This window comes from Ornithorhynchus anatinus, chromosome 4 (assembly GCF_004115215.2).
Source record: "Ornithorhynchus anatinus isolate Pmale09 chromosome 4, mOrnAna1.pri.v4, whole genome shotgun sequence".
Lineage (NCBI taxonomy): Eukaryota > Metazoa > Chordata > Mammalia > Monotremata > Ornithorhynchidae > Ornithorhynchus > Ornithorhynchus anatinus.
In genome coordinates this window covers 117,869,073-117,889,627 of record NC_041731.1, presented here as the reverse complement: position 1 = coordinate 117,889,627, position 20,555 = coordinate 117,869,073, and the positions used below count along the sequence as shown (strand labels likewise).

At 44.2% G+C, this 20,555-nt stretch overlaps 1 protein-coding gene across 3 annotated transcripts in view; it reads left to right on the top strand.

Annotated features, from left to right (window-relative positions):
- LRRC7 (leucine rich repeat containing 7) overlaps nucleotides 1-20,555 on the top strand; it is a 551,725-nt gene that overhangs the window by 139,305 nt on the left and 391,865 nt on the right. For all 3 annotated transcript variants that reach the window (XM_039911928.1, XM_039911927.1, XM_039911926.1), the window contains exon 2: nucleotides 12,165-12,265. In XM_039911928.1, the coding sequence (XP_039767862.1) occupies nucleotides 12,166-12,265 (100 nt within the window). In that variant the 5' untranslated portion in view covers nucleotide 12,165. The remainder of the gene's footprint in view (nucleotides 1-12,164; nucleotides 12,266-20,555) is intronic.

Sequence of the window (20,555 nt, the reverse complement as noted above, 5' to 3'; positions counted from 1 at the left end):
GTGCTGGGCAGCAGCAGAATGGGAGAGAGTCGAGGGCAGAGACTCATTTACTGTGTGGAAGGAGGCAGCAGTAAACCGCTTCCGTATTTTTACCAAGAAAACTCTGTGGATACACTGCAAGAATGATTGCAGATGGTAATGGGGCATTCTGGGAGAGATGTGTCTTTAGCATCGTTATGGGTAGAAGACGACTCAACAGCATAAGACAACAACTATCTGTCAAGAGCTTACTGTGTACAGAGCACCATACTAAGCACTTGGGAGTATACAACATAATCAAGTAGATTGTCAAGTTTCCTGACCACAATTAGCTTGCTGTCTATAGAGGGGAGAGAAAATAAGCTCCAGTTCCATTGTTTTCAATTCCAGCTGAAAATGCCAACTGGAAACATGCAAATTTAACCTCAAAGGTACCTGGTTTAAAGGCACGCATAGTCATACACTGCATGACTAACCAGAATTCTCAAAGTGGGGCAATGATGCTTGATAATGAAATGCCCATTTATTTTAATATCACTGGCATCCCTTATATTTCTTGTTCCTTTGGGCTTAGGTGACCCAGTATTCCACTGAATCTCAGGTCATGGTATATCCACTTAGCTCTGATGCTTCCAATGCTGTCTTGTTTTCTTGCATCAAGTCCCACCTTAGAAGTACAATTTGTGCTAAAATCTCTCACCATGAAGACAGAAATTGTGCAGGGGGCTAGGGACGTGGGACAGAGGGCAATGTTATTACCTGGTGATGGAAAGAGCCTGATTCTATGGAATCACTGGAGAAGCTGAAGGGGTAGTAGGAAAGATTGTTTCAGTGAATGTAGAACCTCAGCAGCCATTTTAAATCAGTTGGGCCACTCTGAAACTGATTCCTTGTTGTTGGGTGATACAAGCACTCTGGGAAATCTTCTGGTGTAAGTGAACTTTGATTTTCAAAGCAGTCTTTTGTTGCACTATGGGATTTGTATTGTGTGACTGATATTCAAATCTCTTGTAGGCCCATGAGGTTCATGATGTTGAGCTTCAATCTTCATGCTGTTCATTTTCTCATTGCATGGAGCCAACCCTCCTACAAAAAAAAAATGGCCCCCATCCCTCCTTCTCTCCCAGCTAGGAATGCCAGGACTGTTGGCAGACTTGGAGGATGTGGGAAATATCAGTTGATTGTATTTATTAAGCATGACCATGTGCAGAGCACTATACTAAGAGCCTTGGAAAGTACAATGTAGTAGAGGTTGGTAGACATGTTCCCTGCCCACAAGGAGGCTAGTAAGCTCCTTGTGGGCAGGGAACATATCTAAAAACTCTGTCACATCACATTTTTCCCAGGGCTTACTATGAGATTCTGCACCCAATAAACACTCAATAAATATTCAATTAATCATATTTATTGGAGTGCTTATTGTGTGCAGAACCCTGAACTGAGTGCTTGGGAGAGTCCGGTATATCAGAGTTAGTAAACATGTTCCCTGCCCACAATGAGCTTTCAGTTTAGAAGGGGAGGCAGACATTTATAGAAACAAATTATGACTGTGTACATAAGTGCTGTGAGCCTGAGTTTGGGGTGAATAAAGGGTGCCAATCCAAGTACAAGGGCAATGTAGAAGGGAGTGGGAGGAGAGGAAATGAGGGCTTAGATAAGGTCTCTTGGAGGAGATGTGCTATTAATAAGACTTTGAAGGTGGGGAGGGTAATCAGTTTTTGGATATGGATTGGGAGGGAGTTCCAGGCCAGAGGTAGGTTAAGGGCTAGGGGTCAGTGGCAAGGTAGATGAGATTGAGATTATAGTGAGTAAATTGGCATTAGAGGAGTGAAGTGTATGAGCTGGGTTGTAGTAGGAGATCAGCGAGGTGAGGTACGAGGCATGATGATTAAGTTCTTCAAGGCTGATGTAAGGAGTTTCTGTTTGATCTAGAGTTTGATGGGCAACCACCGGAGGTTCTTGAGGAGTGGGGGAACTTGGAAGGAATGGTTTTAAAGTAAAATGATCAGGGCAACAGAGTGAAGTAGTATGGACTGAAGTGGAGAGAGACAGAAGGCAGGGAATCAGCAAAGGGACCTGATGCAGTAATCAAGGCAGGATAGAATAAATACTTGGATTACCACAGTAGAAGTTTGGATGGAGAGAAAAGGGCATATGTAGTGATGTTGTAAAGGTAGAACCAGCAGAGTTTTGTGACAGATTGTGGGTCCCATGTCCCTAGCCCCCTGCACAATTTCTGTCTTCATGGTGAGAGATTTTAGCACAAATTGTACTTCTAAGGTGGGACTTGATGCAAGAACACAAGACAGCATTGGAAGCATCAGAGCTAAGTGGACATAGCATAACGTGAGATTCAGTGGAATATTGGGTCACCTAAGCCCAAAGGAACAAGAAGTATAAGGGATGCCAGTTAAAATAAATGGGCATTTCATTATCAAGCATCATTGCCCCACTTTGAGAATGAGAGAGATGAGTCCAGAGTAATGCCAAGGTTATGGTGCTTGTGAGACATGGAAGGATGGCGGGATGGTGATGGAAAAGTCAGGGTAGGGCAGGGTTTGTGGGGGAAGATAAGGAGTTCTGTTTTGGATATGTTAAATTTGAGGTGTCAGCAGGCCATCCAAGTAAGAGATGTCCTGAAGGCAGGAAGAATACAGGACTGCAGAGAAGGAGAAAAATCAAGGCTGGAGATGAAGACTTGGTAATCATCTGCATAAAGATGTCAGTTGAGGTCTTGGATAAGAATGAGTTTTCAAAGGGAGTGGGTATAGAAGTTGGAAAAGAAGGGGACACAGAACTGAGTCTTAAGGGACTCCCTCAGTTAGGAGGTGAGAACCAGAGGAAGAGCTTGCTAAAGAGACTGGGAATGAGTAGCCAGATAGGTTGAAGGAGAACTAAGAGAGGACAGTGACAATGAAACCAAGGTTGGATAATGTTTCCAGAGAGGAGGGGGATTCCCAGTTTTAAGGCAGCTGAGAGGTCGAGGATGATTAAGAGGCCTTTTGATTTGTCAAGGAGATCATTAGTGACCTTTGAGAGAGCTGTTTCTACAGAGTCGAGGGGACGAAAGTCAATTTGGAGGGGTTCAAGGAGAGTACTGGCAGAGAGGAAGTGGAGGCAGTAAGTATTGAAAACTTGCTCAGGAAGCTGGAGAGTAAGGTAGGAGGGAGATGGGGCAATAACTGGAGGGAAACATGGGGTCAAAGGATTTTTTTAGGATAAAGGATACACGATCACGTTTGAAAGTGGGAAAGAAGCCATTTGAGAGTGAACAGTTGAAGCTGGCAATTAGGAAAGGAAGAAGGGAGAGACCTGATGATGCCTGCTGACTGACATTTCCCCACTAACAATTTGTCGTGGATCCTAGTGGGCTGTGATCTCTAGCTTTCTGCTCTGGTGGTCAGTCAGTCGTATTTATTGAGCACTTAATGTGTGCAGAACACTGTACTAAGCGCTTGGGAGAGTACAGTATAACAATATAACAGACACATTCCTTCCCCAGCCTTTGTATCTGGTCCAGTGGAAGGAGTAATAATAATAATGGCATTTGTTAAGCACTTACTATATGCAAAGCACTGTTTTAATCGCTGGGGAGGATACAAGATGATCAGGTTGTCCCACATGGGGCTCACAGTCTTAATCCCCATTTTCCAGATGAGATAACTGAGGCACAGAGAAGTGAAGTGATTTGCCCAAAGTCACACAGCTGACAAGCAGCTGAGCCGGGATTTGAACCCATGACCTCTGACTCCCAAGCCCGGGCTTGTTCCACTGAGCCACGCTGCTTCTCATACTACTGCATGAGTACTGCATTGTTGTGAATCAGGGCACCTGGATTCTAGTCCCTGTTGTGGGCAGAGATGGCACATGACTTTTGCAAGGCACTGCAATCTTTCCTGCCTATTTCCTTGTTGAATTCTCCCGTAGAAGGAAGAAGACTGGCAGGAACAAGACAGTGTGAGTGGCACTGCATAGACCACAAGTACTATAATCGATTCCTCTATGCATTCCGCCTGAAGGCTCCATCCGTCCCGATGTAATGGTTCTTTGATGAATGTCTCTGAGGCATTTGATTGTTTATAGGCTTTTAATCAGGACATTAATCCCCACACTAGGTTCTAAGTGTCCCATATCCTCCAGCGGGGCTGAATAGAATAGAATGAATAAAACTGGCCCTGCTAAACAGTCTGAGTTCACAGGGTTATCTTTCCCTATGAATCACAAAAAGATAAATTTCAAGTCAAAGTTTTCTATCATTCTTTCCCCATGGAAAATGATGGTTTAGAGAGTAATTAGAGGCTGTAAAATGAGAAACATCTGAGTGCATTGTAGTGTCAATGAAAGCAGTAATGCATACCCTGTTTGGCTTATGATGATAACTGAGTCTACAGGGGGCAAGATACTTTGGAAGAGAAACAGCATGGCCTAGTGGATAGAGGATGGGCCTGGAAGTCATAAGGACCTGGGTTCTAATCCCATCTCCACCACATACCTGCTGTGTGACCTTGGGCAAGACACTTCACTTCTCTGGACCTCAGTTGCCTCCTGCAAAATGGGAATTAAGACTTTGAGCCCCATGTGGGACATGGACTGTGTCCAACCCGATTAGCTTGTATCTACCCCAACATTTAGTACAGTGCCTGGCACCTAGTGAGTGCTTAACAAATCCTATTTTTAAAAAAGAGAGAGAAGCTTTCTAAAGGAACATCTTTTCATTCATTCTTTCAACCGTATTTATTAAGCGCTTACTGGGTGCAGAGCATTGTAGTAAGCATTTGGGAAAATATAATACAACATTTATTCATTCAGTCGAATTTATTGAGCACGTACTGTGTGCAGAGCACTGTACCTAGCACTTGGAAAGTACAAATGAGCAACAAAGAGAGACAATCCTTACTCAACAACAAGCTCTCATCTTGAAACAATAAACAGTGACATTCCCTGCCCACAGTGAGCTCACAGTCTACAGTAGGAGAGGCAGACAGCATACAAATAAATAGAATGATAGATATACACCTAAGTGCTGGGGGGCTGGAGAAGAGCAAAGGGAGCAAGTCAGGGTGACACAGAAAGGAGTAGGAGATGAGGAAAAGTGATTTTTGATAATAATTCACAGGAGGTAAATCCAACTCTGGTCCCATATGAATTATTGCCAGAAGATCACCATATACTCCATGGTAATCACTGTGATATTTATTGAACACCTACTGTGTACAAGACACTGTACTAAGTCTTTCAGAAAGTACAATAGAGGTAATATTGAGGTTAACCAAGGACCACCTATCCCAGAGTCCATCCTGGAATCTACATGCTAGTCTGTGTTCCTGAGTGACAGGCAACATTTCAGAATATTCCCAGGACCCAGTCTGTAGTCTTCTTGCTGCTATTGCCTCTCTGGAGAGCCTTGTTTCCATCTCATTGTGGAAACCAATGCAGGGAGCTACCTAGCAGCAGCTGTCAGTCAAACGCACTGTTGGGCCAACCAGAAGGCATATTTGTGTACAACATCACACAACTACAACTCACCCCAGAAGGCATACTTGTGCACAACATCACACAACTACAACTCACCTCCTCCAAGAGGCATTCCCAGACTGAGCTCCCCTTCTCCCTCTACTCCCTCTACCGCCCCCCCTTCACCTCTCTGCAGCTTAACCCTCTTTTCCCCCAATTTCCCTCTGCTCCTCCCCCTCTCCCTTCCCATCCCCTCAGCACTGTACTCGTTCGCTCAACTGTATATATTTTCATTACCCTATTTATTTTGTTAATGAAATGTACATCGCCTTGATTCTATTTAGTTGCCATTGTTTCTACGAGATGTTCTTCCCCTTGACTCTATTTATTGCCATTGTTCTTGTCTGTCTGTCTCCCCCGATTAGACTGTAAGCCCGTCAAATGGCAGGGACTGTCTCTATCTGATGCCGACTTGTTCATTCCAAGCGCTTAGTACAGTGCTCAGGTCTGAGCTCCCCAAAGTCACCCCTCCGCCTCTCCCCTCCCCCCCACCAACCCTCTCCCCTACTTTTCCATCCTTCCCTGCAGTATCCTCAGGGGAGATCTCCTCCCTCCTCGCAAGTGCCACCCCCTCCACCTGTGCCTCGGACCCCATTCCCTCTCACCTTATTAAAACCATCGCCCCTGCCCTCCTCCCTTCCTTAACTTCTATTTTTAACCACTCAATCTCCAATGGCTCCTTCCCCGCTGCCTTCAAACATGCCCACGTCTCCCCCATCCTAAAAAAACCCGCTCTCGACCCCACTTCCCCCTCTAGTTATCGCCCTATCTCCCTACTACCCTTCCTTTCCAAAATCCTAGAACGAGTCGTCTACAATCGATGCTTAGAATTCCTTAACTCCCATTCTCTCCTAGACCCCCTCCAATCTGGCTTCCGTCCCCTCCATTCTACCGAGACTGCTCTCTCTAAGGTCACCGGTGACCTCCTTCTTGCCAAATCCAATGGCTCCTACTCCATTCTAATCCTCCTTGACCTCTCCGCTGCCTTTGACACTGTCGACCATCCCCTCCTCCTCCATACCTTATCTCACCTTGGCTTCAGGGACTCCGTCCTCTCCTGGTTTTCCTCTTACCTCTCTGGCCGGTCATTCTCAGTCTCCTTCGCTGGCGCCTCCTCCCCCTCCCATCCTTTAACCGTTGGAGTTCCTCAAGGGTCAGTTCTTGGCCCTCTTCTGTTCTCCATTTACACTCACTCCCTCGGTGAACTCATTCGCTCTCACGGCTTTGACTACCATCTCTACGCAGATGACACGCAGATCTACATCTCCGCCCCGTCCTCTCCCCCTCCCTTCAGGCTCGCATCTCCTCCTGCCTCTGGGACGTCTCCACCTGGATGTCGGCCCGCCACCTAAAACTCAACATGAGCAAGACAGAGCTCCTCATCTTCCCTCCCAAACCCGGTCCTCTCCCAGACTTCCCTATCACCGTGGATGGCACGACCATCCTTCCCGTCTCTCGGGCCCGCAATCTCGGTGTCATCCATGACTCGTCTCTCTCGTTCACCCCACACATCCTATCCGTTACCAAGACCTGCCGGTTTCACCTCTACAATATCGCCAAGATCCGCCCTTTCCTCTCCACCCAAATGGCTACCTTACTGCTACGGGCTCTCGTTATATCCCGGCTAGACTACTGTGTCAGCCTTCTCTCTGACCTCCCTTCCTCCTCTCTCGCCCCGCTCCGGTCTATTCTTCACTCCGCTGCCCGGCTCATCTTCCTGCAGAAACGATCTGGGCATGTCACTCCCCTTCTTAAACAACTCCAGTGGTTGCCTATCGACCTCCGCTCCAAACAAAAACTCCTCACTCTAGGCTTCGAGGCTCTCCATCACCTTGCCCCTTCCTACCTCTCCTCCCTTCTCTCTTTCTACCGCCCACCCCGCACGCTCCGCTCCTCTGCCGCCCACCTCCTCACCGTCCCTCGGTCTCACCTATCCCGCCGTCGACCCCTGGGTCACGTCCTCCCGCGGTCCTGGAACGTCCTCCCTCCTCACCTCCGCCAAACTGATTCTCTTCCCCTCTTCAAAACCCTACTTAAAACTCACCTCCTCCAAGAGGCCTTCCCAGACTGAGCTCCTCTTCTCCCTCTACTCCCTCTACCACCCCCCCCTTTACCTCTCCGCAGCTAAACCCTCTTTTCCCCCTTTCCCTCTGCTCCTCCCCCTCTCCCTTCCCATCCCCACAGCACTGTTCTCGTCCGCTCAACTGCATTACCCTATTTATTTTGTTAATGAATTGTACATTGCCTTGATTCCATTTAGTTGCCATTGTTTTTATGAGATGTTCTTCCCCTTGACTCTATTTATTGCCATTGTTCTTGTCTGTCCATCTCCCCCTATTAGACTGTAAGCCCGTCAAACGGCAGGGACTGTCTCTATCTGTTGCCGACTTGTTCATTCCAAGTGCTTAGTACAGTGCTCTGCACATAGTAAGCGCTCAATAAATACTATTGAATGAATGAATGAATAGTAAGAGCTCAATAAATGCTATTGAATGAATGAATGAACTACAAAGGTAGACCTTAATGGGCTACACAATAGAAAACATTCCACAAAGGCCTCTGGGTGACTTTTTTTTTTGCCTTGGAAAAAAAGCTAATCCATAAGGAAATGTCAGTTGGAATTTTAGTTTTTTAATAGGCACTGATTTGGGCAATACAGATTGAGCCAGTAGGTGTTTAATGTAGCTATGTTTATTTTTTAATTAATCAAAACATGTAAATCAATGCATTTGCACAAACACTGCCTCTTTCCATTTAGCCACTGAAACTAAAAATAACTTTCTGCCTACAGCAGTGGTTTCAAGATCTTAAGAATAGTGGCATCTGTAAACTTATTCTGGCTTTAACGAACCCTATCATATTTAATTTATGGATGGGTATACACAAGCTGAATCACCCATAAATTGCAGGCCAGAGTATTTTAGGGAGGAGTTGAATAATCTAGCGGTCTTGATGCTGTGATTTTTTTTTTTTACCGGAAATATTTTTGATTCTGAATGTTTCTTGCAGAGTATAATTTTGAGGTTAAAAAATAAAACTCAGATATTTTTATTTACAGCAATGCTATGTGTTTCGAATAAAAGTGGTTAAGATGAAGAATTATATATATATATGTATATTTTAAGGCATATACTGAATGCTACTGAGTGTAGCAAGCACACTAAGTGCTTTGGACCACACAATGGATGAGCAGCTAAGAATTGTTGTTATGGTATTTGTTAAGCACTTACTATGTGCCGAGCACTATTCTAAGCGCTGGGGTATATACAAGGTAATCAGGTTGTGCCAGTGGGGCTCACAGTTTTAATCCTCATTTTACAGATGAGGTAACTGAGGTACAGAAAAGCTAAATGGCTTGTCCAAGTTCACACAGCAGACGAGTGGCAGAGTTGGGATTAGAACTCAAGTCCTCTGACTCCCAAGCCCGTGCTCTTTCCACAAAGCCATAATGCTTCCATAGTGGGTGGGGAAAGTGGGGACAGTATGATGTAGCAGAAGAGCGCCCAGGTGCCGCATGGCTCAGTGGAAAGATGGGCTTGGGAGTCAGAGGATATAAATTCTAATCCTGGCTCTGCCATTTGTCTACAGTGTGACCTTGAACAAGCCACTTAATTTCTCTGTGCCTCAGTTACCTCATCTGTAAAATGGGGATTGACTGTGAGCCCCACATGGGAAAACTTGATTTGTATCTACCCTAGTGCTTAGAACATTGTTTGGCACATAGTAAGGGCTTAACACATATAATAATTATTATTATTAACTCTGTCATTCTCTCCCAAGTGCTCAGTACAGTGCTACAATACAGTAGGCACTCAATAAATACCATTGATTTCTGGATTATGTCCTGTACTTTTATGGAAACTCCCAAGGACTGCCCTTGAAAAGTCTCAATAAATGCCATTACTATTATTACATGTCAAGGAATATAAGGAGTAATCAAGGGAGGCCCCTTGGAGGAGTTGATTTTTTAGGAGACAACTGAAAATGAAGAGGGTTGTAGTTTGGCAGATAATGGGCGAGAGAAGCGTTGTCAGGAGGATGGCTGCTCTGAAATGTTCCTCCAACATGATTAAAAGTGTTCAGATAATTATTTTGATGCTGTCTTTCCAATATTGTCTTTCTGAGACACAAGACGTCCTCAAGTTTTCAGGGATGATTGAAGTGTACATAAGAATATGCCAAGTGGGTGAAGTGGCATACATCACTTTAGGTTAGATCATTCATCTTAATCAAATTAATTGCATTAGACCATCCAAAGTTTAATTATGTTCCCAGCCGGATACTATTTATTGCCCTGAAGCAGCAACCTCAAGGTAGTAAACTCATGGACCAAAGGATTTTGTCATCCCCTTAAACATTATGGTTATTTTCTGACCTCCTTATAGCCAAGTCCAAAGGGCTATTCTCCATCTTATTCCTCCTCTTTATTTAACTTCTCTGCTGCTTTAGACACCGTGGATCACTCGTGCATCCTCAAAACCCTCTTGGGATTCAGTTTGCTGATAAGTATCATTCTGATTCTTCTGCTACCTCTCTGAAACACTCCTTTGATTCCTTCACTGGCTCCTCCTTTGGTTCTCATCCTATTCACCTCTAGACTGTAACTCCCTCTCTAGACTGTAAGCCCATGGTGGGCAGGGAACATGTGTTTTAACTGTTATATTGTTATCTTGTACTCTCCTAAGGCTTAGTCCAGTGCTGTGCAAACAGTAAATGATCAAATATGACCGATGGTTTGGGAACATTAGATGTGAATGGGGAAAAGTTTCCCAGAGGAGATGGTGATTTCAGGAGAGATTTGAGGATGGCAAATTTCCAAGGGAAAGAAGTTCCCAGAGTGCCAGTTACTCAGCATCCCATCCTTGGAACTCAGGAACTTCTTCCTGTCCCTGCTCCAGCAATCCAGGGACCCGGCAAAGGATCTCACTGTGGGAATAGTCTGACCACTTCTGATGGACAGATTTCAGCTTTCTATCGAAAGGCTTGCTGTGTGTTAATCCAGGGTTTATTCTGCTCATTCTTTTTTTGACTATCAACAGGAAAATGTTTTACAACATGGGGAGCTTCTCCATCGATTGGAGCATTATTCAGCCTCACCTGAGGAGGAGAGGAAGGTTGAAGTACTGGACTCCCAAAGAGAGGCAGGCCCCACATGGGACAAACCCACCTGGGCAACAGGATGATTCTTGATCTAGAAAAAGGGGATGGAATTTTTCCATCCTGCATTAGTCTTTCCAGATATCTTAGTAGTACAAAATCACCTATAATAATAATAATAATGATATTAAAGTACTAAGTGTCAAGTACTGTCCTAAACCCTTAAGTAAATACAAAATAATCAGGTTATCCCATGTGAAGCTCACAGTCTTAATCTTCATTTTCATTCATTCAATAGTATTTATTGAGCGCTTACTATGTGCAGAGCACTGTACTAAGTGCTTGGAATGTACAAATCAGCAACAGATAGAGACAGTCCCTGCCCTTTGACGGGCTTACAGTCTAATCGAGGAAGACAGGCAGACAAGAACAATGGCAATAAATAGAGTCAAGGGGAAGAACATCTCATAAAAACAATGGCAAATAAATAGAATCAGGGTGATGTACATCTCATTAAACAAAATAAACAAAATAAATACAGATGAGGTAACTGGGTGAGATATTTCACTTCTCTGTGCCTCAAAGTCACACAGCTGACAAGTGGTGGAGTTGGATTAGAACCCACAACCTCTGACTATCAAACCCGTGCTCTTGCCACTAAGCCATGCTACTTCTCTTTGTATGTGTGTGTGCATGTGTGTGTGTGTAATAATAATAATGATATTTGTTAAGCACTTACTATGTGCCAAGCACTGTTCTAAGTGCTGGGGTAGCTACAAGGTAATCGAGTTGTCCCACGTGGGGCTCACAGTCTTCATCCCCATTTTCCAGATGAAGTCACTGAGGCACAGAGAAGTGAAGTGACTTGCCCGAAGTCACACAGCTGACAGCTGGCGGAGCTGGGATTGGAACCCACGACCTCTGATTCTCTAGCCCATGCTCTTTCCCCTGAGCCACGCTGCTTCTCTATATATATCATGTGTGTATATATGAAATATATATGATATTCATATTCGGGTCCATGCACACATATATGCATGTGTAGATATTCATGTATATACCTGTATATATCCATGAATATGTCTCAACATGTGAACATATTCATACATGTGCTGATATACGGCCTAGTGGATAGAGCATGGGCCTGGGAGTCAGAGATCATGGGTTGTAGTCTCAGCTCTGCCACTTGGCTGCTTTATTATCTTGGGCAAGTCACTTGACTTCTCTGGGCCTCAGTTACCTCATCTGTCAAATAGGGATCAAGAGTGTGAACCCCTTGAGGGACAGGGACTGTGTCCAACCCGATTTTCTCATATCCACCCCAGCAATTAGTACAGTTCCTGGCATATAGTAAACTCATAACAAATAGCATAATCATTTTTATTATTACATACATGCCGGTATGTCTATATATGCATGCATGTGTATGTATGTGAACACACACATTCATGCACCTAGATTGTCTATGGTAGCATGTTTATTTTCCATTTCTGGAAAAGAGCCACTGACAGACAGCAGAGCCATCAATAAACTTACTATATCAACACGAATCCTTGTTTTGTTTTTTCTTGTAGGATGGAGAACCTAATGAGGGGTAGGAATTTTCCCCAATTCCAGAGAACCACTGTTATGCAGGAGGTCCGTCCCCCACTCAGGAAGAGACCTGAAGAGGAATGTAAGTTTTCTGTTAATGAAGTTTGCCTTTCTGATGCATCCTGGTGAGCTGTCAAACAACAAAGCGTGGAGTGGGGCAGGAGGAATGAGAGATTGTGAGAAAAAACTCGAATTATATCTGTGTGATTGAGGTGTGTTTAACACTGGGTTTGGATTAGGAGTGAGAAGAACCTGTGGATTTTGTTTTTCCAGAGTCTGAGAAAGTCTCTTGAATCAAACAGTGATATTTATCGACCACCTTCAGTGTGCTGACCTCTGTATTAAGTAAGGACTTTGGGACAGTTCAGTAGAATTAGAAGACACAGTCCCTACCCTCAAGTAGCTTGTGGTCAATTTGCCAAATGCCTCAAATAATATATAGCTAGGAAAAAAAATAATATAAAGATGAGTATGTAAGTAGTCACGTTTTAAATGGAAGGGTGTGAAAATGAGTACTTTCAAATGTGATACTAGAGGCTGTGGGTGTGTAACTGCTGAGGTGGTCTTTGAGGGGATATGATCAGGTGACAAAATCAATTGGGAAGGGCCTCTTGGAGGAAATGAGATTTCAGAAGGGTTTCGAAGGTGGGAAGAGCTGAGATCAGGCCAATTTGAAGAGGACTCCATCAGCCATGACTAAAGACCTAAGAAGGGGTCAGAAACAGAAGAACCAAGGAAGAGGAACAGGGAGAAAAGTAGTGGGAGGTTATTTTAGAGAGAGAGTAAGGAACTAACGTTTAAATATCAGTTTATAGTTTACCATACCAGGCCACACAGCAGCATTATTTGGGGATGATTGAGTAATGTGCATGTTTTGGACTAAATCATAATAGAAATGATATTGAGGAAAGTGATGGTACCTTATATGAGAAGTTGTTTCAATTGGATCTCTATTGTAAAAATAGAACCAAAGGTCCATAATGGTAGAAAGGAGCGTTAATTCATTTTGCTTGAGGTCATGTAGTTTACCAAGATAGGTTTGTGTGTTTGTGGATCTGAGTGTGTGTGTGTGTGTTTGCACGCACTCTTGTGCATGTGCTACCTAGATCAGCCAAAATTTTTAAGCTTCATTTAATGTTCTGGCTACTCAGGTCAAATCCACGCTTCTATTTGCAGGTTGCAATTGAGAACTTCATTTGGCTGATGTCCATTTAATTCACTGATTTTAGTTTTGAGTTTAAATCGCAGAGAGTTAACTGCTTACAGCTTTGTGACAGAGGCTGCTCTTTTGCCCAATTTCATAAGGCTAGTTGGTAGAATTTCCCTGTTGAAGCCATTACATAAGTACAACTGATAAATAAGAATAACTCGTACATATGAATTTGTTTCCCACCAAAGAAAACTTATTAGGGAGAAATTTGCTTAGTTGGTTTAAGGTTTTCCAATTTTATAGGTAGCAGCCACTTTGATTCTACCACGCCGCTTTTATAAAATACTTATAAAGCATTCTACCACTGATAGAATCACACTGAGGGCATAGTCTTTGAAGATCTTTGTGGAGGTCATTGCTTCCTTAAGGATCTTATAATACAGGGGCTCAGGTGAGGAGGAGAGAGAAGGAAGGATAAGGTAGAGAAAAAACATGCTAAGTACTGTAACTGAGAGACTTCATTGTAACTGAGAAGCAGCGTGGCACAGTGAAAAGAGCACGGGCTTTGGAGTCAGGGCTCATGAGTTCGAATCCCAGCTCTGCCACTTGTCAGCTGTGTGACTGTGGGCAAGTCACTTAACTTCTCTGTGCCTCAGTTCCCTCATCTGTAAAATGGGGATTAAGACTGTGAGCCCCACGTGGGACAACCTGATTCCCCTGTGTCTACCCCAGCGCTTAGAACAATGCTCTGTACATAGTAAGCGCTTAACAAATACCAACATTATTATTACTTCATGAATTTGGTTTTACCTTCATTACCTTTTTTTATGGTATTTGTTAAGCCCTTACTATGTGTCAGACACTGTACTAAGCTGAACTAATTAGTTACTAATTAGATACACACTAATCAGGTTGGACATAGACCATGTCCCACATGGGGCTCACAGTCTTAATCCCCATTTTACAGATGAGGTAAATGAGGCACAGAGAAGTTAAGTGACTTGCCCAAGGTCACACAGTAGTCAAGTGGCAAAGCCGGGATTAGAACCCAGATCCTTCTGACTCTCAGGTTCATGCTCTAACCACTAAGGAAGCAGTGCTGCCCAGTGGATAAAGCATGGGCCTGGGATTAATATGAAGCACTTAATGAATGCTCAATAGATACTATTGATTGATTTAAATTTGGCTTGACAACTCTGCTAACCCTATACACATTTGGGTGGTACCCCCTCTCTGAGGCAAGATTTAGGTATATCAGCCTAAAGGGCCACCAACCTTTGGTGATCAATAGGCCAATAATCCCAAATCTAGTGGCCCCTGATGCAGCTAGCCATGTGTTCTGAGTGAGCGTTAGCATGCAATTGTGTGGTATTGTTAAAATGATAGTGATAACTATTGTGGAGGTTAAGTGCTTATTATGTGCCAAGTACTGGAGAGGATATAAGGTAATCAAGTTGGACAAAGTTCCTAAGGCTCTGAGCCTTAGTGCTTTAAAACTCACAGTGACCTTGCCCCCTCCTACCTCTTCTCACTACTCTCCTACTACAACCCAGCCTGTATACTTTGCTCTGCTAATGCCAATATTCTCATTGTACCTCGATCTCAATTATCTCAAAAGTGACCTCTTGCCCACATCCTGCCTCTGGCCTGGAATGCCTTCCCTCTCTACCCCATTCACATGGGGTACTCTCCCCATCTTCAAGACCTCATTGAAGGCACATCTCCTCCAAGAGGCCTTCCCTGACTAAGCCCTCCTTTCCTTGTCTCCCATTCCCTTCTGCATCCCTTTGGTTTGCTCCCTTTATTCATTCCCCCATCCTAGCCCCACAGCACTTCTGTACCTATTGGTAATTTTATTTACTTATATTAATGTCTGCCTTCCCTCTAGACTGTAAGCTCATCGTGGGCAGGGAATGTGTCCATTACATTATTGTGCTTTCCCAAGTGCATAGTACAGTGCTCTTCAGAAAGTAAATGTTCAGTAAATATGATTGACTAAGTGGGGAGGAAGAACAGGTATTTACTTTCCATCTTATAAATGAAGAAACTGAGGCTTAGAGCAGTTAAGGTATGTGCCCAAGGTCACATAGCTCAGATCTTTTAACTCCCAGGCCTTTGGGATGGTCCATTTCACCTGCCCCAAAGACATCCTGGCTCAGCCCAGCAGTTAGCCTTCCACCATTCCTCAAACTACTATGAAGCCTTTTAGGAAGATTCTCTTGGTATCAGGCCGAAGGCTTTATTTATCTGACTGTCAACTCTCCTGTTCCCGTATAGACTAGGTGTATTGTAAGATCACCTGCAGATGCCTCAGTCCATACCTATACCATTTCTGTATAGTACAGTTATATCAGAAGATGGATGATTAAATAGGTGATGATGCCCTCGATACCTAAAAAAAAAAAAAAACTTTTATATGTTCCACAAGGTTCCATGCATTGTAAACTAAATTCAGCCAAATGTAAGAGCAAGAGCCAAATGATTCAAACTACCCTGCAGAAATCCAGAGAAGGCTCTCTGTGTGATCCTGGAAATCAGACTCCAGAGCAGGAGTAGGGGAACCAATGAGCGATTAAAGAAGCTCTCATCTGCATCACCAAGAAACCTCAATCCCAAACCCAGGGGAGAAATGGAAAAGCAGCCACAGAATAGTGCCGCCTCCACAAAAACCTCAGGAAGGTCAAGTCTTCTCCAGGGGCTGGCATGGTGGTCATGGTGGTTACAGCTGGACCTTGAGCCGTGAGAAGCTCAAAATTCTTTTCCTCGAGCCACAGCACCCTCCTGATCTTTTTTTATTGTATTTTGGGTATTTGTCCTTGTTTTTTTGTTTGTTTAAAGGGTTTATTGTGTCATCACTATGAGTCTGTCACCAGTTCCCTTATATGATTAAATGGTGAGCTCCTTGAGGGCCAGGGACCATGTCTAATACCCACCTATGAATACTTTTCCAGCGCTTAGAACAGTACATTTTTTGTTGTTCTCCTCTTATTCCTCTCCTACTCTTCTAATTCCCAATGTAATAACCCTTGACCTGCTTTGAGTTGACAAGCAAATCTGCAAAAAAACTGGGGCAGTTTGTGAATAAAAATGGTATTCCCTAAATTTTTTCCTGTATGTAGAGAAGTCCAGGTTCCAGTGACAGTATCATTTCATGTAGCTTCTTGGTGTTTCTGACTTTGAACCCTCCAATGTCTGCACTCATTTTTTGGGGGACAACTTCAAGCACTGTTTTTTTGCTTATCTTTGATCTTGCAGTGCATACTATTAAACTCCTGCTTCATAGGTGTGCTCTAAAGATTTTGTTTAAACTCATTGCTAATACAAGTCAGTTTTTATTTCTGGCAGAATAAGCTTTCATTTTCAGAGAGAACACTTAGCTTTAATTAGCTATTTAATAAATAGTGTTATGTTATTCCAAAGCATCTTTCTCCAGATTTAATAGGTAAAAATGATAAAGGCAGCCTGCATGCTCAGTAGAACACACATCACTTTCCTAATTTCTGACGTAAGTGTTTATACCAATCTTCTGATTTTTATTTCTTCATGTACAAGCCAATATAATAATAACTGTGGTACTTGTTAAGCGCTTACTATGTGCCAGGCACTATACTAAGCACTGGGTTGAATACAAGCAAATTGAGTTGGACACAATCCTTGTCCTACATGGGGCTCACAATCTCAATCCCCAGTGTGGTAAGTAAACTGGAGTCTTCAGCTTTTTGATCATTCAGTCATATTTGAGTGCTTACTATGTTCAGAGCGCTATACTAAGTGCTTGGGAGAGTACAATATAACAGAGTTGGTAGACACATTTCCTGCTGAAAACAAGCTTACAGTCTAAAGATGGAGACAGATAATGATATAAACGAATTATGGATATGTGAATAAGTTCTGTGGGATTAAGGGAGGGGTGATTAAAGGGTGTAAAATCCAAGTGTAACGATGGTACCTAAGGGAGTGGGAGAAGAGGAAATGAGAGATTAGTCAGGGAAGGCTTCTTGGAGGAGATGTGCTTTTAATATGGCTTTGAAGGTGGGGAAAGTGATCATCTGTCAGATATGATCTCTCTGCTGACCTCTCTGCTGACCTCTCTGCTGCCTTTGACACTGTCGACCATCCCCTCCTCCTCCATACCTTATCTCACCTTGGCTTCACGGACTCCATCCTCTCCTGGTTCTCCTCTTACATCTCTGGCTGGTCATTCTCAGTCTCCTTCGCTGGCACCTCCTCCCCCTCCCATCCTTTAACTGTTGGAGTTCCTCAAGGGTCAGTTCTTGGCCCTCTTCTGTTCTCCATTTACACTCACTCCCTTGGTGAACTCATTCGCTCTCACGGCTTTGACTACCATCTCTACGCAGATGACACGCAGATCTACATCTCTGCCCCTGTCCTCTCCCCCTCCCTTCAGGCTCGCATCTCCTCCCGCCTCCAGGATGTCTCCACCTGGATGTCGGCCCACCACCTAAAACTCAACATGAGCAAGACAGAGCTCCTCATCTTCCCTCCCAAGCCCGGTCCTCTCCCAGACTTCCCTATCACCGTAGATGGCACGACCATCTTTCCCGTCTCTCGGGCCCGCAATCTTGGTGTCATCTATGACTCGTCTCTCTCGTTCACCCCACGCATCCTATCCGTTGCCGAGACCTGCCGCTTTCACCTTCACAATATCACCAAGATCCGCCCTTTCCTCTCCACCCAAATGGCTACCTTACTGCTACGGGCTCTCGTTATATCCCGGCTAGACTACTGTGTCAGCCTTCTCTCTGATCTCCCTTCCTCCTCTCTCGCCCTGCTCCAGTCTATTCTTCACTCCGCTGCCCGGCTCATCTTCCTGCAGAAACGATCTGGGCATGTCACTCCCCTTCTTAAACAACTCCAGTGGTTGCCTATCAACCTCCGCTCCAAACAAAAACTCCTCACTCTAGGCTTCAAGGCTCTACGTCACCTTGCCCCTTCCTACCTCTCCTCCCTTCTCTCTTTCTACTGCCCACCCCGCACGCTCCCCTCCTCTGCCGCCCACCTCCTCACTGTCCCTCGGTCTCGCCTATCCTGCCGTCGACCCCTGGGCCACGTCCTCCCGCGGTCCTGGAATGCCCTCCCTCCTCACCTCCGCCAAACTAATTCCCTTCCCCTCTTCAAAACCCTACTTAAAACTCACCTCCTCCAAGAGGCGTTCCCAGACTGAGCTCCTCTTCTCCCTCTACTCCCTCTACCAACCCCCTTCACCTCTCCGCAGCTTAACTCTCTTTTCCCCCCATTTCCCTCTGCTCCTCCCCCTCTCCCTTCCCATCCCCTCAGCAGTGTACTCGTCTGCTCAACTGTATATAATTTTCATTACCCTATTTATTTTGTTAATGAAATGTACATCACCTTGATTCTATTTAGTTGTCATTGTTTTTACGAGATGTTCTTCCCCTTGACTCTATTTATTGCCATTGTTCTTGTCTGTCTGTCTCCCCCGATTAGACTGTAAGCCCATCAAAGGGCAGGGACTGTCTCTGTTGCCGACTTGTTCATTCCAAGCGCTTAGTACAGTGCTGTGCACATAGTAAGTGCTCAATAAATACTATTGAATGAATGAATATGAAGAGCGAGGACATTCCAGGACAGAGGCAAGATGCGGGTGAGAGGTTGGCAGTGAGCTAGATGAGATCGAGATACAGTGAAGTTAATAATAATAATAATGTTGGTATTTGTTAAGCGCTTACTATGTGCCGAGCACTGTTCTAAGCTCTGGGGTAGACATAGGGGAATCAGGTTGTCCCACATGGGGCTCACAGTCTTAATCCCCATTTTACAGATGAGGGAACTGAGGCACAGAGAAGTTAAGTGACTTGCCCACAGTCACACAGCCGACAAGTGGCAGAGCTGGGATTCGAACTCATGAGCCCTGACTCCAAAGCCCATGCTCTTTCCACTGAGCCACGCTGCTTCTCATGCTTCTCCTTCTCAAGTTGGTTGGCTGCTTCTCCTTCTCAAGTTGCTTGGCATTAGAAGAGTTAAGCGTGCAGGCTGTGTAGTAGAAGGAAAGAAGAGAGGTGAGGTAAGGGGCAAGATGATTGAGTGCTTTAAAGCCTATAGTAAGGAGTTTTTGTTTGATCCAGAAGTGGTTAGGCAACCACTGGAGATTCTTGACGAGTGGAGAAACATGGCCTGAAAATGTTTTAGAAAAATGATCCAGGAGCAGAGTGACATATGAATTGAAATGAGGTGAGACAGGAGGAAGGGAGGACAGCCAGGAGGCTGATGCAGTAGACAAGGTGGGATAGGATAAGTGCTTAGATTAGTGTGATAGCAATTTGGATGGAGTGGAAAGGGCAGATTTTAGCAATATTGTGAAAGTTGAATCTACAGCATTTGGGGATGGATTGCATATGTGTGTTGTATGGGAGAGATGAGTTGAGGATAACACTGAGGTTTCAAGCTTGTGAGACAGGGAAGATGATCCATCTACAGTGATGGGAAAATCAGGGGGAGGACAGGGTGTTGGTGGGAATAGAAGGAATTATATTTTGGATGTTAAGTTTAAGGTGTTGGCGGGGACATCCAAGTAGATGTGTCTTGAAGGAAGGAGAATATACAAAACAACAGAGAAGGAGAGTGACTAAGGGCTGGAGATGTAGATTTGGGAAATATCCCTAAAGCGGTGGTAGCTGAAGCCGTCGGAGCGAATGAGTTCTCCAAGAGAGCGGATGTACATGGAGTATAGAAGGGGATCCAGAACTGAGCTTTTAGGGACTCCCACATTTAGCAAGTGGGAGGAAGAGGAATAGAGGAAAGAAGCAGAGGAGCTAAACATGAAGCTTTTCTCTTTATGCTTTCAAAATTAATAGCAGAAAGAACCTTAATATTTAAAATTCCATTTGTAGTTTGAGCCAGTACCTCTTGCATTCCACTATTCAAGTAATCAATCAAACTATAATTATTGAGCACCTGCTGATTCCAAATCACTGTCCTAAGTACTTTGGAAAATGCAACAGGGTGAGGTGAGACAGAAATGATTTACAAATAAAGAGAACATGGAGGAAGAGCAGGAGTCAGTGCAAGTAAGTCAGGATAAAAGTTCTGAAATCAAATTTGTCTATTCAATTTTAATTTCATCATCCTGAGAAATGTAAGGAAGCCAAAGGCATTTGGAATACATGTCAGTGGAATCTGATGGGCTGAATATTAGATTCTCATTACCTTAAAAAAGTGGAGAAAGTAACAGTGAAGATGGAGT